The 18,382-nt window shown below is 30.7% G+C and overlaps 1 protein-coding gene across 4 annotated transcripts in view; it reads right to left on the bottom strand.

Annotated features, from left to right (window-relative positions):
• Nucleotides 1–18,382, bottom strand: part of LOC119616088 (Down syndrome cell adhesion molecule-like protein 1) — a 351,308-nt gene that overhangs the window by 102,050 nt on the left and 230,876 nt on the right. For all 4 annotated transcript variants that reach the window (XM_037972250.1, XM_037972251.1, XM_037972252.1 and 1 more), the window contains 2 exons: nucleotides 14,005–14,265; nucleotides 7,462–7,658 (listed from right to left, as the gene is read on the bottom strand). In XM_037972250.1, the coding sequence (XP_037828178.1) occupies nucleotides 7,462–7,658; nucleotides 14,005–14,265 (458 nt within the window). The remainder of the gene's footprint in view (nucleotides 1–7,461; nucleotides 7,659–14,004; nucleotides 14,266–18,382) is intronic.

Genomic DNA, 18,382 nt, shown 5'->3' on the forward strand with positions numbered 1-18,382 from the left:
ATTTCTTGGACATATACCCTGATTCCAGACTTTCCAGGCATTATATTGATGGTGGCATCAATGTTGAGAATATTTTATCCACCTCGGGAAATTTAAGGGACTGAAATATTGTTATTGCTAAGCAAACTTTTCTCGCTTACTTTGGAACTTACTAATGGATTAAAATTTCCAATGCTTCGGTACTACTTTCCCACCAACTTCGTTAGGAGCATGTGGTTCGTTGTCTGTAAAGGCATAGGGCACATACGAATAATAAAATACTTGGAATCCTTGCATCTTAATGTAGACTATTGCGTTGCGAAACCTCACTTCGACATATCCGAGTTCCTGCTAGGAATTCAGTACCCGAGTGCCACTCAACTAATAGTGTAACACTGATGGCTCCAAGAGGAGTGGGAGTGTGGGTGGCTTTTGCATTTAAAGATTTGTAATCAAATCCTCTTTTATGCTACCTAATTATTATAGTATTTTACAGGCAGGGATATCAGCTATCAGACAACTGGCTGAGGTATTATTAAATATCGGGTGATATACATATGTATATATACGGACCGCAAAGCTGCGATCTGATATCTAGCGGTTGTCTTTACGACATCTAGGTTAACCGAAGAATGCCAGGAATCTCTGAATGAGATAGCGATGAAAACTGTATAGCTGACGAAGTTGCCAAGAATGGTGCGATGAGAGGTGAAGATGAAATCGACGCATTTACTGGTATCTCCCTTACAAACTGTAAGTCACTGGTTCAGACTGAACTATATGATATGGCTCAAATGAGATGGTCCAGTGAAACCACCTGTCTCACTTCGAACTCGATATGTTCTTTATACGATGCTCCCAGGTCAAGCTTATTATTAAGCATTTGCAGTGAACAGATAAGAATGCTGGTATCAGTCATAACGGGACATTGTACAATTGGCAATCAATATTGAAGAGGAAACAATAACTTACCTTCTCTGCTATTGCCCATCATTCAATGAAAGCAGAGAACATTGTTTCGGTTTTGCTGCTCTATCCTGTTTGGATGTGCTATTTGGGATATGCCTTAAAAATATTCTAAACTTTGTGAATGAAACCGGCTGGTTTAAATCTGGAAGTAGTGAGTAATAGTTAAATGGATTCCTACGACCATTAGGGTATCACTACGGGACCGCAACTAGGTGGACCGATGTGAGCCACTCATGATTGATTGAGTGGCTACCCTTCTTACCTAAACCTTCATTAGAAGCCCTACTATGCCTGGGCCTATAGAAACAACCTTCCCTAGGCGCCCCGTTTGAAATTATTGAAACTGTGAAAGTCACCCCAGCTTCTTAAATTATTGCATTGTTTAAAAGTTTTCTATTTTCATTCTTCAACTGTTTTGCTAAAGAGCCATTCAATTTTTCGCTGGGATTACATATGAATTTGTTATAAATACATATGTATAATCGGTTGTATATTTATATTTATTTATAATACAGACAAATGTTAAAGAAAAATAAATAATAAAACTTGAGTGGAAGGTATCGTTTAATATGCATAACACTATTTGTTATTTTATTCCACACAAAAATATTTTAAAAACCCTTTCGAGTTTATGTTTTGTTAAAGTTATTAGGCTGGAATAAACTTAATATTTTGTTAAATATTTTATGAGATATTTTCACGATTTTTAAATACAGGAGAATAATTTAAGATAAGTTAGGAAATTTAGACAACTTCATTATAAAATATACCCAATGATCAATTTGCACAAAATAACAAGTAAGAGTGTTATATTCGGCTATGCCGAATCTTATATACCCACCATCAATCGTCGTTTGACTCGAATGAAACTTACTTATTTCGAATCATCTATATACTCGTATTTTTTAGGCCAGTTATAAGCGTTAAAGTAATTTTCTGAAGGGTACCTTATATAGTGGGGTAGGGTTAATTATGGGTCGATCCTCATAAAATTTGGTACACAGAATTTGGTTCGTATTAAATTTATTTGTGTCGAATTTCATCGCTACACTCGTATTTTTAAGCTATTAATGAGCGTTGCAGTCACTTTCTGAAGGGGACCTTATATGGGGGGTAGGGTCATTTATGGGCCGATCCTAAAAAAAAAATTTGTAGAGAGATTTTGGTTCGTAAGAAACATACTTATACCGAATTTAATCGCTATACTTGCATTTTGGGACCAGTAATGAGTGTTAAAGTAATTTTCAGAAAGGGACCTTATATGGGCGGTAGGGTCATTTATGGGCCGATCCTCAAAAAATTTGATAGAAAGATTTTGGCTCATATGAAACTTATTTATGTCGAATTTCATCGCTATACTTGTACTTCTAAAGCAGTTATGCCCGTTAAAGCTGTTTTTTGGAGGTGCACTTGTATGGGGGCAATCCGACAAAAGTGGACCGATATTGCCCATTTTCAATACCAAACAAACCTTAACAATAGAGAATATTTGTGCATCTAGCTCCTCTCGTGTGGTCTCTATCGTGATTTCAACAGACAGACGGACGGACATGGCTAGATCGTCTTAGAATTTAATAAGGAGCCGAAATATATATTTTTTTATGGGTCTATGACCAATATTTCGAACGGAATGACAAAATCAATATACCCCCTATCTTTTTTGATGGTGGGTATAAAAATATTAAGATTTTTTCTAATATTGTAATTTATACTGTAGTTTCATATGTATAAGGACTTATTAAAATTTCCTTATATTAATATTTTAATAAATTTTTAAACTTTATGATATTTTAAAACATTTAAGTTTCCTATATGTATGATGAAAGATTTATGAAAAAGCAAATATCCAGCTAAGCTTAACAACTTTAAAAAATATATAAAAAATCTTAACGATTTAATTGAAAAAGGGTTAAGAAATCCTTTTGACTTTCTTTGCTTACTTGTTAGTAGTGGTCTATTACGTTAAGCACAAAAATCTATGACAGTGTGTTCTTCAATAAACTAAACAAAAATAATCTGAAAGTCATTCTAAATTATTAATAGTAATACTTAATATATAACTTTGGACCTTTTAAAATTTTATTTTAGAATAATTTAGCAATCATTCAACCATACAAAGTTTCAGCATATTGTCAGTGCTACAAGACGAAATGCTAAAAGGTCTAGTAAACTACAGCTATTGTGAAAAAATGCTAAAGCTGTAAATAATTGATCGATTTTTTTTCTTTGCTTAAGATAAAAATCAACAATTTTAAAGACTTTTAATATTATTGCCAAAATATTTTAAATAGTGAATAAATATGGAACATATAATATTAAACTAATAAATAACGATGAAGGAAAGTTTGAAAAGAAAACTTAAATTTTATTTTATATTATTTTACTTAACTTTACAATGTATATGTTAATGTTCTTGTGTGTGTGTGTGTATTGAAAGGACTGTTTTAATGTCTATATATTAAATAGATTTAAAGGGATTACACACAAAAAATATTTATTTTCATGTATTTAATATACATATATGGGTTCATCTGTTATACGTAAACTGAAAAAAAATCGACATTTTAATTTTCTTTTTATATAAGTATTTATTTATCACTTTAACGAATCACACTAGATCAAGAAAACATATACAAAAAGTAGTGTACATAGTCTTTTTCGTCAAATAGTTGATGTGAACGTAACTTAAAACTCCATAAGTTATGTTATCTAAATGATTTCAGTCCTTCATGTACTCACAATAAAAAAATTGTCCGTATTAATATGACCTCAACCTGTAGTCATGAATAGACATTGTAGTTAACAAAGATGTTTAACATAGAATAATATAATATAAAAACAAGTGTAAAAGGTACATTTTTCCCTTCTACTTCCCGTTTCATATAGACATACATACATATGAATGTATGTAGTAAAGCTTAAAATATTTTGAAAGCTAAATAGGACAGAGGACAATGGTAAACATGGATGTAAAGAGTATGCCAAGATTTAAGCCAATACATATTACAAACATCGCAAGGACATGTGTAGGTAGGTACACATCTATAGCCTTACAGATACACTGTATGTGTATGAAAACGTTCATACATATAATAATGGAAAGAAAAATTGAAAGCTTGTAACTATCTATAATGTTGTAGTCAAGTTTTTTCTCTCTTTTCACATTTTTTACTAGAATTTTCATTAGTATGCACGTAGCAAGAGTACAGGCTTCAAACATACATATAACGAATTTTTAGCTTAAAAGTGTCAGGATATTAGCTTCACTTACAGAACACTAACAATAACATCCATATATATAGTAAAAAATATGTACATATGTATACATACATACATACATAATACCTAGTAGCAAACGATACTCAGTTCTAACCGATCAGGTGCTCCTTACACCGTCTATTAAGAACTTTTTATATAGAATCATTTTCTGAGTTCATTTTCCAATGTAGCAAATAATTCAACGAACTTTTACACTAATATACTATTTCTAAATCATCGATAAAACCCCTTGCAAAGGATTAAAATCTGTCGATGATCAATCTCACCTTGCTTTTATGTTTAAAATTATCCTTCTGGAAAATAGCTTAAACTGTTAATAATATAAATGATTTGTTCCTGAAAATTATTAAATTTATCAAGTTTTGAACAATTAGGCTGATAATTGACTTATGTAGCATGAAAATCCCTCTCGGAAATGGCCTTAAATGTATATGTATGTGTATGTATAAAAGTCGTGATTGCTTACTATACATTCGGTCTCAAACTAGATATTTTTAGAGTTCATATTAGGACTTTTAAAAAACGCATAATTCGATAACAAAAATCGGAACAGTATTCTGTGTTCATACCAGCTAGCATTTTTTTGAAATTTTTGATCACATTCGAGTCATTTATGACTCTTCTGTACGATTAAAATGATCATATATGCGCTCATTATCTGATATTTTCTAAATAATACATAATGATCCGACTTACTGGTCGTTTTAGAATTAAATAATTGATAAACGAAATGAGAATTATATCAATTCATTTTAGGCCACACAAAATTGTTTGCCAACTCTTCTAAAAGATTATTTTCGGAGCACCTTTTCTAATCAGTTTTTTAAACCATCAGGATGAAAAATTTATGATTGCTATACATTTTGTTATTGTTTTTCAAATAATCAGTTTTCAATTATATATCGGGATCATTTCATAATCATTTTTTAAGCGCTTAACTTATTAATCACTTTTAGGTCATCAAAAGGAGTCAAAGATGACTCAGTTTACTGATTAATCATCCAACAATCTTCCAAATGCTAGCTGGGATATTAAAAATATACAACAGAATTGTGCTGTATATTACAAACACCATCACAAACCGATAATGCTTTCTCCATAATAGGTCTAGGGTATAAATACATTTTGTACATTTTGTTTGCATGGCTGCTCATAATTTTGTTTGTTTGCAACGTATGAGTATTTAAATTGCAAATAAAATGTTTTATAAAATAACAATCTTATTAGACGTCCTGTGGGTTGTAATATTAGTTATTGTTAGTAGAACTTCCTTTCTTGTCTCATTTAATTCATGGTCTATTTAGGACTCTGCATATAGTATTTGTAGTTTCTGCAAATTTAATATAAAGTCTATTTTCTGCATAATATGTCTACAAATACATAGATCTATACTTAGGTATGTATATGTATATGTATATGTATATTAAACAGTTAGTGGTAATATGTATGTGTAGAGAATTTTTTTCAGTATAAGTAAATTCTAATGAAATGCAAATATTAATTACACCGGCCGACAAAATTTGGAATAATGTGGTATAATTTTGTAATGTGCTAAATTCAATTCTGGATTTGACCATAAAGGGACCCACAAAATTGGCTTAATTAGGGTAAGGATAATGTCAGTCCTTACCCTAATTAGGGTTATTTCTATGGATGATACATATCATCTAGTATTTTGCTTTACCGGGCTATTTCATTTTCCGCGAAAACGGAATCATTTTGAAATTTCCCTGGATTCTGGAAATATCCGCCTAGAAGATATTTCATAATTATAACAGCCATTTATATACAATTTCGTATTGTTTTTGAGATATGTGCAGCTAGATTCCCTTTTTATACCATACACCACTTTAGTGGGGAGGGTATATTGGGTTTGTGCTGATGTTTGTAACGCACAATAATATTGATCCTATACCCACTTTAAAGTATACCAATCGGCTAAGAACCATTTTCTGAGTCGATTTAGCTATTTCCGCCCGTCCGTCCATGTAAACCTTGTAATCAAACTACAGGTCGCAATTTTGATGATAATTCAATGAACGAAGCTTTTGAAAATGGTTAACATCGGTCCATTATTTCACCTAGCCACCATACAACTGAACCCGACGAATAGGGCTTTTAAGTTCATAATTATGTTTAATATACTCGTATCTCGATAAAAAACTGCAAAACCAATTCCTATACTAGCCTTGATGACCCTCATGAATTTTATAATTATAGTGTCTCATTTCATCATAGCCCCTATTCAAAGTTCCCTTCAAAATTTGACTTAAATGTCCACAATTTTATTCAACAATAAATGGCTTAAGCACATCACATTTTATTTTTGTAACAGGTGTAGGGTATTCGGCCTTGCCCGACTATAATTTCTTACTTGTTATTCCCTACACTATAGTGGGGATTGTAAAATTTATTTTTGCTAATATTTGTAATTAAAAATCCCCGTTCGGGAAACTCCGTGAGTATAGCAATGGCAAATAAAAATCCTTCAATTTTCAGTTTTGCAAAAGCTCTGAAACTTTTGCGTTAAAGCAACATGTTGATAATATAAGTCATAGGAATTGGTTCCTAATAATTACAATTTAAAATATTATCTAATACATATTACAAATCAGTCTCCATATAATTTTAGAACATGAAAAATACCAATAATACTAAGAATATTATTTTTTTGTAAACTATGAAATGACCAAAATAACATAAATCATGTTGCAAAGATCTGTTACAAGTTCGTTTGTCTAACAAAAGCAACAGAAATACCATCGTTTTCTTATGTATGAATGAAAAATAGTTAAGTTTATAATTTTGAAAAATATTTTAGTTATTTGGAAATTATGTTTAACAACAATTTTGTACCTTATGGAACTTCAACTACAGCATAAACTACAACAAAAACACACTTTCATATATACAGGGATACAGCCATATGAAATATGTTTTCACATACTAAAACGTACCCTGCAATACCGAGTGAATATTTAAAACTAAAGATTTTACTTAACATTATGCCAACTTTGTTGCTCTCAAGCGACATAACCTATAGTCCGGAACAGCCAAACCGAACTGCAGGGAAACTTTTGTATAGCTTTCATACACATTCATAAAAATAAAACATTTGAAACAAATCTTTTCCTTGCTTCGGTTACTTTTTTCTTTTTCTCTCTCTCACTCTCTTTACAATTAGTTAGTTTTATGTTTGTACTTTAAAAGCAATTAATTTTCCTGCGTACTTACAGTTCACATTCAGGGCGACAGTTGTTTCCAGTGTATGACCCTCGGTCATGGCACGATTCCAAACGACGCATTTGTATTTGGCGCCATCATCAACCCGCCTTGGTAATATCTGCAACGTGGCATTTGTATAATGATTCTTCGAACCGCCTTTCAAAATGTACGACTGTAGTGGAACCGTACTGCCCTCACGAAACCAACTGTACAGGAACGAATGAAAACAATGGATGAAAAAGTATGAAAGAAAAAAAAAAAAAATAGAACAAGTGAAAATTATTTCATTATTTCCTTGCTTTGAAAATTAATTATTAGAAGTATGAAATAACAATAAAACTACATAAATACATATAGGAGTGCATAAGTTTAAAGTATCACGATGACTATCACAAGAATGAATAATTGATTTGAATGTGTAAAAAGTGTTAATTTAAAAGGAACCAACAAACATTATTTAAATTTAGCAAATTATTCAATATTAACATAGAAAAACAAGTTAAAAAAGTATAATCAGTCATGTCCAACCATGAATTTGATGGGATATTCGAAGAGGCTTAAGTTTATCATGGATCGTTCCCCTCGGATATATACATTTATTAAATTTATTTCGAATTGTGTCACTATTACCATTGTTTGTGTTGAATTCCATAGCTGTATTAGTATTTTAAAGCCTGTAATTAAGGGGAATTTATATGGGTAGTAGGGATAATTACTCTTTGATAATTCAGATTTCGGTTCATTTTAAATTATAAAACTATCTAGCTATGTCATGGGTATTTTATAGGAGAGCAAAAAAAAAACAGTTCGTGAAGATTTTTAAAATGTTTTCTTATAAATTATTATCGGCTGTATTTATAAAAACTTATTTTAGGTTTATTAAACAATTTTAGGCAAAATTCAGGAAAATCGTATTTATAAACGTGAAATAGCTTAAAACACCTTCAATAAACCATTGACAATTAGAAGAATTTTATTGTAGGCTCGACCCTTCTTTAAGCCAACAATAAGTTGATTTTTAACAATTTTTTTCTCAGATAAAGATTTTTCCGGTAATTTTAGGTTGATTGCGAAAACTAATTATGGTTTCTTTTAAAATAAAATCTAAAAATTCTAATTTTAACGTTTACAAATTTGTAAATAAAATCCCAGAAAATTTTTAAGCGATTATATTTTGAGGAAAAAACTCAAATCTAGGCATTATTGGATTAATGCATGAATATTTGACAATATTCCAATTGTCCATCACTGTTTTTAGGAAATTTGGAAATGCCCCACAGTGGTATAGGAAAAAAAAAAGAGGGAAATAATTCGGTAACTTCTAAACGGTTAATCCGATTTTAATGAAATTTGGTATGCACAAAGAGGAGGTGTTGTCGAGTTTAGGTTTTGAATTTGGACCTTATAGGCCAACCAGGGGCCCGGCGGGGGGTCCTCAAATTAGGACACCTCGGCTATGTTAAATTTTTAAAACGATCCTATTTCTTCATTTGAGTTCCGATTTAAAAAAAATTTCGTATATAGAATCTCCTCATCGAGCACTATAAAAAATGTCGTAGCAGTAAATTATCTCTTATAGTTTAGGAGATATTCGCATTTGAATATTAAAATTTTAAAATTTTTACCGTCCTTACTTTAGTTTTTTTGATAATAGCAGGTCCAAATATTTCCGATTTTCGCCATTTTTTTTTTATTTGCTTAACAACAAGTTTATATACCAAGCAGTGAAAGAATTATGTAAAAATCATGACTGAGTCCAAAGTTATAGGCATTTAAATTTAAAAAATTAAAAAACATCTTTTAGAAAATTTACCTAGCACTATTATTTTCATCCATATATGTAACAAATTTAAGAGTTAAGCTTATGGATGAAAATAATAGTGCTAGGCAAATTTTCTAAAAGATGTTGAGTTTTCCCTAATTAATTTGTCACTTAAAAAACATTAGGTAGGCATGTTATATATCAATGGAAAGGTAATTTTGTCTATTTTTCAAAACTGTATATAATTTTTGAAAATTAAAAAATTCGCGGAATACTTTTTTAAAAAAAATTAAAAAATGTTTTTTATTCAGTTTTTGCGAAGATACAAATTTTTCTAATTGCAATAAAAATTTTATTTATGAATATTTTTTGATGAAATTTTACAGTTAGGTAGATTTTTTTACTTAAAATCCAAAATTAAATCAAAATTTCGAATTTTCTTATTAGAAATCCCGGAATTCCCAAAAAAGTTTTAAAAAATCCCAAAAATGGGATTTTTTAGTTTTTTGCCTATTATATCCATACCAGGGGCGGGGTTATCGAAACCCATTACAAAATGATTAAGAACATATTGGGTCATATAAAACTGGTCACTATAATTTGATATCGACTATGCGATTTGAGAATTTTTGCTCAAAATTTAATTTTCCATAAAAAATAGGGTTTTTTTGGATGGACCTGGTCCCCTCGGTATCAAAAATTTTTAGGTTTTGTTGCATTTATCGTACTTTATGTAAAGTCAGCTTTCCAAAAAGTATAAATTCTATATACATCTTCTTAGAAACTTTTTAGATAACTTAAAAAGAAAAAGATACTTTTTTCCCAAAAAAATGACAAAAAATCGCCTTTTTTTAATTTTTTAAATTAAAATGCCTATAACTTTGGACTCAGTCATGATTTTTACATAATTCTTTCACTGCTTGATATATAAACTTGTTGTTAAGCGAATAAAACAAAATGGCGAAAATCGGGAATATTTGGACCTGCTATTATCAAAAAAAACTAAAGTAAGGACGGTAAAAATTTTAAAATTTTAATTTTTTTTTATAGTGCTCGATGAGGAGATTCTATATACGAAATTTTTTTTAAATCGGAACTCAAATGAAGAAATAGGATCGTTTTAAAAATTTAACATAGCCGAGGTGTCCTAATTTGATGACCCCCCGCCGGGCCCCTGGTTGGCCTATAAGGTCCAAATTCAAAACCTAAACTCGACAGCAGCTCCTCTTTGTGCACACCAAATTTCATTAAAATCGGATTAACCGTTTAGAAGTTACCGAATTATTTCCCTCTTTTTTTTTTCCTATACCACTGTGTGCCCGTCTGTCAACCAAATGATGGACAAAATCATTTGATTTGGCTTTTTCAAAGTTTGTTGGTTAAATATAATGCCATAAAGTAATTAACCATGTAAATTATATTGATTAGTGTTATACTAATGCAAAATATATTCGCCGGCATTAAACTTAGCCAAATATCAAAGAAATTTATCAATATTTACAAAAATTTATCAAAAATTACAAGGAAAATAAGTAAAAATAAGAAAATGTGTCATAGTGATGTATATTTTGTCGCAAAATATCCGTTATTCGGATACTTTTAATAATAATTAGAAATTATATGTTATATTTATACATCTGAACTAAATAGACATTTATTAAAGCCATATATATATTTATTGTTCTTAAAAGTTTGTTTTTATTGTCAAAAATCTATTATAAACAAAAATATGAAATTAAGAAAACCGAATCAACGCATATTTTATCCTAATTGTACGCAACACTAACACATAAAATGACAGCCATATTGTACAGTGCTGCCAACTTAAACATAAATCAGTACAATAGTTAATATACGTTTATTATTTGTTTATGAATATCACAATTTTATTAATGGTTTTTAAGGCTAAAGTGTGCTTTAACTATTGAGTGCATTAAAAGCAAAATAAGATTTTTTTATAAATACAAGCGTATGTCTTTAACTCTCACATATTTATAATCAAAAATTTGCATTATTTGCAAAACTTTTTAAAAACGTATAACAGAGTTTTTTATACGATAATGGGAGATAGGGAGATACGATAATGGGAAATAGAGCGATAAAGAGTTTTTCATAGAAATATATATAAATATGTAATTTAATGACGTAAAAGAAACCACATTATTAAACAAGTTTGAGTGCTATATTCAGTTGACCCGAATCTCAAATACCCTCCATATATGAATACTTTTTTAATTGATCAAATATTTATAGAAATAAGTTTTCTCATGTTTTTTGATAGAAAAGTCCCAACATTTAAACAGCTTAAATCTGCTACAATTGTAAGATTTATTGATCATTACAAACACCATTTTCTTTTATATTTATTTAAAATTACATTTCTGTGTACAAAAGTAATATTTGCAAGAAATTTTGTATATATATCTTGATTTAGTAATGAGTTATGTTCGTTTAAGTGATTTTCGGGAGGGGACCTTGTATGGGAGCTATGACCAATTATGGACCGATTCTATTGGCATAAAACTTAAATTTGCAAAATTTTATGACGATATCGACATTCCAACGGAAGTTATTAACAATATACTCATTTTCCAGGAATATGTACACTTGTATGGGAGGTATATGAAATTGTGGACCGATTCCCCAATTTTCAACAGGAATCAAGCTCTCGTGTAGAAACGAAAAGCGTCAGAATATGATGTGTTTGGCAAAAATCAACTGTATATGGTTAAAGACGATAATAAAATTAAACTATTTCGATAATTCGATGTGTTACAAATGGAATTACAAAATCAATATACAACCATTCTCCCCCGGGGCCATGTTTCCTTGATGAAGACCAAATCTTGGTGTATTGCACTCCCAGGGTATAGATGTGTTACTAGTACCTCTAGTCTGACGGGACTATAAACTGGTAAAGTTAATTCACTCCTCGGTCTTTTCTTGGAATGATTTGACATGTGGTCGAACCAGAGAACTACATAATCTGGTACTATGGGCGGCCAGTTTCCCGCAGGACTTTTTCCTGGCTGGTCAGTTCGTTGAGCTTCCTTCGGGATGTACTTAGTGGCTGGGGTTAAACCCAAATTCGCGGGAAGATAAAGCGGCGATTAAAGGACTTATGCACAGTGAAATCTATAATTCGAATGAAAACAGATACCCCGACAGAGGAGTGGGACTAAGCTTTGAAAACGAGTTGGTGTTAAGTGTATATGATACAAGATGAATGTAGGGGTATACGGATCTCATCCTCCGGTATACCTAGCATGAGTCTGTCGAATCTTGTTCTCTTATAAGTGTGTTAGACGAATAAGAAGTGGGCAGGTATACCATTCAATTTTCCTTGTCCAGGCATGTTCATGGAAAACTTTGTTCATACCAGATTTACCACAATGTATTCTCTGTGAGTAAGAACAAACTCTTCGGCTTATTTGATAGATTCGTACTTCGGTTTACGAGTTACGTCTCTAGGTGTTGTTACCGACTCAATACAAGCCATCCCATCTGCGTGGTTGTAAACGGAAGCAACGGGGCAGCAATAGTCAGAGAATAAATAGCTCAAGTACTTGAGCAAAGTGCTTGCATATGGACCGGCACAGCCATTTACAAAAATTGGAAATAAGGCCAACACGGCAGGTGTTCGCGTAAAGTACTTCGACATGTAAAATATAAAATATCTACATCAATAAAATCACATTTGAAAATCACTTTAAATCTATCATAGGGTATCAAATAAGTCAGACGGTGTCAAATAATTATCCATGACCGATTATACTTTTCTTTTTGTTGTTAAACGTGTATTTTTTATATTTCATGGATTTTGTAAAGTAAACAAGAAAATCCCTCAATTTCATATCCTTCAATTAATTTAAAGTTTATCTTGTCCCGCTCATTACACTTCACTATTCTTAACTTGTTGGTTATTCCATTTAATTTTTGTTCATTCTTTGCTATTTTTGGCATCCTGTTGTGTAAACATTTGCTTGCTCTTAAAGTGATTGTATTTATTTCCATATTTTGTAGTGTTTTTTTTTTGTTTATTTCATACATTTTGTTCTTTATCTTTAGTTCCTGGTCATATTAAGTTATGGTGCAAAAATGGATGAATGAAAAGTTGAATGAATGAATACCACAAACAAAACCCTACTTAATCTGCATCTAAACAATAACATAAAAGAAGAGCAGACTCATATAATTGTACACACATCCTATGTATACAAAGATTATATCCTGATAATCATACCTATACTATATTCTATATTCACAGCACTAACAACTTGTGAAAGAGGGTAAAGATGACTACAATAAAAATACATACAACATCAGTCGCGAATCCAGGGGGTGAAAAAAGGCAATTTGCTCCTACCGAAAATTTTGAATAGCAAAAAGATGTTAAGGATAATAAAAAAAGTAGGGAAATACCAAAACAAAAGCAAATTTCCATCCCCAAACATTAGAGTTGGATCCGCGCCTGTAGTTACTTAATCTATACATATATTTGTATATGAATACATGGAATACCCTACACAAAAAAATACTTGATTTTCTCTCGGTGGTGGGAGAAAAGTATCACTTACATAAAACTAGACTCTCATCACCGCAATTTACTGTAACAAAGGCATCATCATTGTAAATTTTCCTCTTGTTATTTTTATATGGTTTTTTCTTTTGTTTCATGGCTTTTATTTTGTTTGTGTCCTCGGTTTTTTTTAATTTTTTTTTTATTATTTTTTAATACATAAATCTACATTTAAAGGAAGACAAGAAAAATTGAGTGGACGATTACTTACGTTATCATTGGATCTGGCGAACCGCCAATACTGCTGCACGTCAATTCGAGCGGTTTGTCTTCGGTAGCAACGGCAATATTGCCGGGTGATATTATGGGCGGATGGGGTGGTGTCAGAACTGTCAAATTGTAAAATTCTTGATGTACATCTGCACCTGTACCTTTGGCCTTGATGCGACACTCGAATCGTCCATTGTCGCGATTGTATGATGTATTTTTAATTTGCAAGTCATAAATACCACGACTCGGTCGAAAGTCCAATCTGTTAAAGGGTGATAGACAGACAAACAAAGAAACATTAAACACTGAGTGAAAAGTATTAAAAATAAAATAGTTCTTTTTTTTATAACAGAAGATAAAATACTGTTTTTTTAAACAACAATAATAGCAACAAACGTAAGAGTTATAAATATTCAATGTTAATTTCTTTTTTTCTACTTGGACAAAATTAATTAATACAGTTCCCTGTTTATCAGAAATATTACAGTGTGTGAGGGAAGTTCGCTGATTATTGTAAGAAGAAAAAATATCAAAAAATAATGTGATTACTTTTTTTGTTTAGTTTAGTTATGGGGTAAAACCTTTCATTGCCAAGTAGTGATTTATAATCGTATGTACCATAAAGGATAACTACTAGGCGAATACCTAACATGGGCTTGCTCTCAAGATTAAGTTCATTCCGTTTATTTTGTAAAAAACTTCAACTTGTGTTGAAAATATTGTCGTACGAAATTTTGAAAAATATAATAATTGTAGTGAAGAAAAATGGGAGTTGTTCGATTCTGAGATTTTTATATATAAGACATACCCAGGAAAAACTTACATTGAAAAGTAATGAGTTAAAAAGCTAATAAAACCTCTTTTCACTACTTCTTCATTAGCATTTTAAGTCATTATTTTAACACGGTGATGTCATTGGAGGCAAGTACTTTCACGCTCTCTTACAAATAGGGAGTTAAAGAAGTACTTGCTATTTCTCTTACAAACAAGTTGTTTAGTATGTTGTTTTATTTTTTAATAATAATAATAATAAGAGCCAGCTAGAATACGAACCAGGGACTTCGATTGTTTAGTCAAATGTTCTACTCACTGTACCACTGCTATTTAATTGCGCATCAAATAATGGTTTTCACATACAAACCTACTTTTGTTTTTTTTTTTGTAAAACACAATTCTTAGCACTAAATTAAATAAAATGTGCAAACAAAATGACAAAGCCGAAAACAAAGTACTTCTATATCAGATTAGAAGAAAGTCATTACTAGAGTACTTCTAAGTAATGCAGACAGTAAGTAGTAGTCATAGAAAAGTAAGTGGTCATGGACGTACCATGACCATGACCCATTACCGAGTTTTTGCTGGGAAGGCACTAAAACTATTAAAATTATTTCATTTGAGTGAAACAAATTTTTACAAAATTTTAACTTTAAACATCAATAAAATCTTTCATAAAAATTTTAAAGGGTAAGGTGCAAAACCTGTTTAAAAAATTTTTAAATGCCTTATAAATAAATTCTGTTCAATATCAAATTATACTATTTGACAGAAAAAAAATATTCCCTTTATTATACCCTACACCACTTTAGTGGGGAGGGTATATTGGGTTTGTGCTGATGTTTGTAACGCACAATAATATTGGTCCTACACCTTAAAGTATACCAATCGGCTCAGAATCATTTTCTGAGTCGATTTAGCTATGTCCGTCCGTCAGTCCGTCCGTCCGTCCGTCCATGTAATCCTTGTAATCAAACTACAGGTCGCAATTTTGAAGATAATTCAATGAAATTTGGTACATGATCTTTTATGGTACCGTAGATGAAGCCTGTTGAAAATGGTTCACATCGGTCCATTATTTCACCTAGCCCCCTTACAACTGAACCCGCCGAATAGGGCTTTTAAGTTCATAATATACTCATATCTCGACAAAAAGCTGCAATAACCAAGTTGTATACAAGACTTGATGACCCCCACGAATTCCATAATAATAGGTTCTCATATGACCCTAGCCCCTATGAAAAGCCCCCATCAAAATTTCACTTAAATGTCCACAATTTTATTCAACAATAAACGGCTTAAGTATGTATATCTAAGGCAAGGTACAATTCAACTTAAATGCTTTATTATGGCAACTAAATCACATTATATTTTTGTCAAAGGTGTAGGGTATTATATGGTCGGCCTCGCCCGACTATAATTTCTTACTTGTTTTTTTAATAAATCTTTGCAACACCGGGTATATCCTAGTCATTTATATATTGTACTCGCACACTTTACAAAAATGATCATAACTAAGTAAGTAATAATATTAAAGTATTTATAGACTACTACTTACTTAAAAAAATATTTTTACACAGAATACGATTGAAACATTAATAGACCAAAGAAAAATATAAAGATTCAATGTACGATGAAGACGATGATGACAACAATGATTTTGATGCGGGAAACTTAACTATAAAAATGATTCCTTTTATCGTAATTGTTGGCAATTTGCATAACAATCCGAGTTTCTTGTTTTACATAATACATCTTAAAGTAAACAATGATGACAGAATTTGTAGAAATAAGCAAATGGGAGTAGATATTTTTACTCATATTTAAACTTAATGTATGTAAATATGTTTTATGTTTGTATCAATATACATAGAATGTATTTATGTACATATATATTTTATTATAGAACCATTTATGTATATAAATTTAAAAACAATATATATATAAAAAACTAGTAAATTTTAAAGGATAATGTGAACAGTAATTGACCTTCCGGGATCTTTTGAACGCACATTGATCTGTAGTTTAAATAGTTATTATATTAGTTTTTATACCTTTAGACTCTTCCGTCTATAGAAAACTTGATATCACCTAAGAGATAGGTGATATCGAGTTTATTATTACTTCAAGGAAAATGTGTTTAATTTACTTAAATTTCAGTTTTTCTTTCTATAAATGAAATTTAGAGTTTCTCCGACGATATGAAGAAAATATTAACTAAAAAATGGCAAAATTTTATAAATCATTCATACAGTTTTTCAGATTTACTGAAATTGACAGTAAAATCATGCAACTAATAAATATGAAATTGCTGCATAGATTCTTGCAACAATTTCATAAATTAGTCTATGTATATCGATGCAGAGTCATCATTTGTATGTACAAATATACTTAATGTGTAGCCCAACAGACAAAAAATCAAATACTTGGGAAAAATCAGAAAAAAATCACCAAATAGTATGCGGTAAAGATGAAGTAAATATCATATATATGCACATCCATCATTAGACTAATATGAACGACAGAGTGATTTTCGGCATGGGACCTTCAGTGAGAAATTAGGTTAATAACACAATGCAACACGAAAAATATAACCATATACGATAATCACAACATGACAAAAGACCAAAAAAATACCCGTTTTCCCAGTTTATTTATGGGACCCCAAAGATTTGGGGCCTCGGTGTCATTAATGCAAAAAAGCTAACAATTTATCTCTCTGTCGTGCAAACCGTTCTGAATTTTTTATTTACTCTCTGAGGCAAAGTTGTAGCTCTTGTTATAAAGTACAAAAACGTATAAAATCAATAGAATCTTCAAGTTCAAAATCGCAAAAAACTTTAAAAAATTTGATATTTTTACTTTCAAGTACATACTTCTATAAATAAGTCGTATACTTAATATTTGTTATATAAATAAATCATTAATACGTATACGTATAGGTGTCGTTAATAAATGCAGTGCAATTTGAAAATGCACTGCATTTATTACTTTTCACTCTGGTTGTAAGCCAGTTATGACTGTTTTAACCGTATTCCAGGTATGGGGGTTAGATGAAATCGTTAACGGATTTTCCCCACTTTCAATTCAAAATAACTTGCGTCAATAAGAAGTATTTTATCATTTTTTAAATAACTTTTAACTGATCACCGGATTTGTAAAATAAACACTGACATATAAAATTGGATTATATCTGAATTTAATCCCAATTTTTACTTATCTAATAAACGTCGGGGTTAGTTTTGATGTTTACAACACTCGCACCCCGAAAATAATTGACATTTTTGAAAATAGACAAAACTATATAAATAAATGACTTTAATATGACACCTATTTTCCAGTAATCAGTTCAAAATACCCAAATATTGGATTATACCAGTCTTGTACACTTCAAAACGCCACAAAAACCACTTTCAAAGATACGCCATCTTTTGTTAATACCATATTTTCCAGTTATACACCCAATACTTTTGTTTTACTTAACTATATAACTTTGACGATGTATTCAGACGTTTAGGAAAGCAGTCATAGTTTCCAAGTTTACTGGGAATTTACTAACTATAAAAATATAAATTTTTACCTTACTTTTCTCTTAAGTAAATCAG

This window comes from Lucilia sericata, unplaced genomic scaffold, assembly GCF_015586225.1.
Source record: "Lucilia sericata isolate MDLA Ls3-8-SP2 unplaced genomic scaffold, ASM1558622v1 Contig000056F_arrow, whole genome shotgun sequence".
NCBI lineage: Eukaryota > Metazoa > Arthropoda > Insecta > Diptera > Calliphoridae > Lucilia > Lucilia sericata.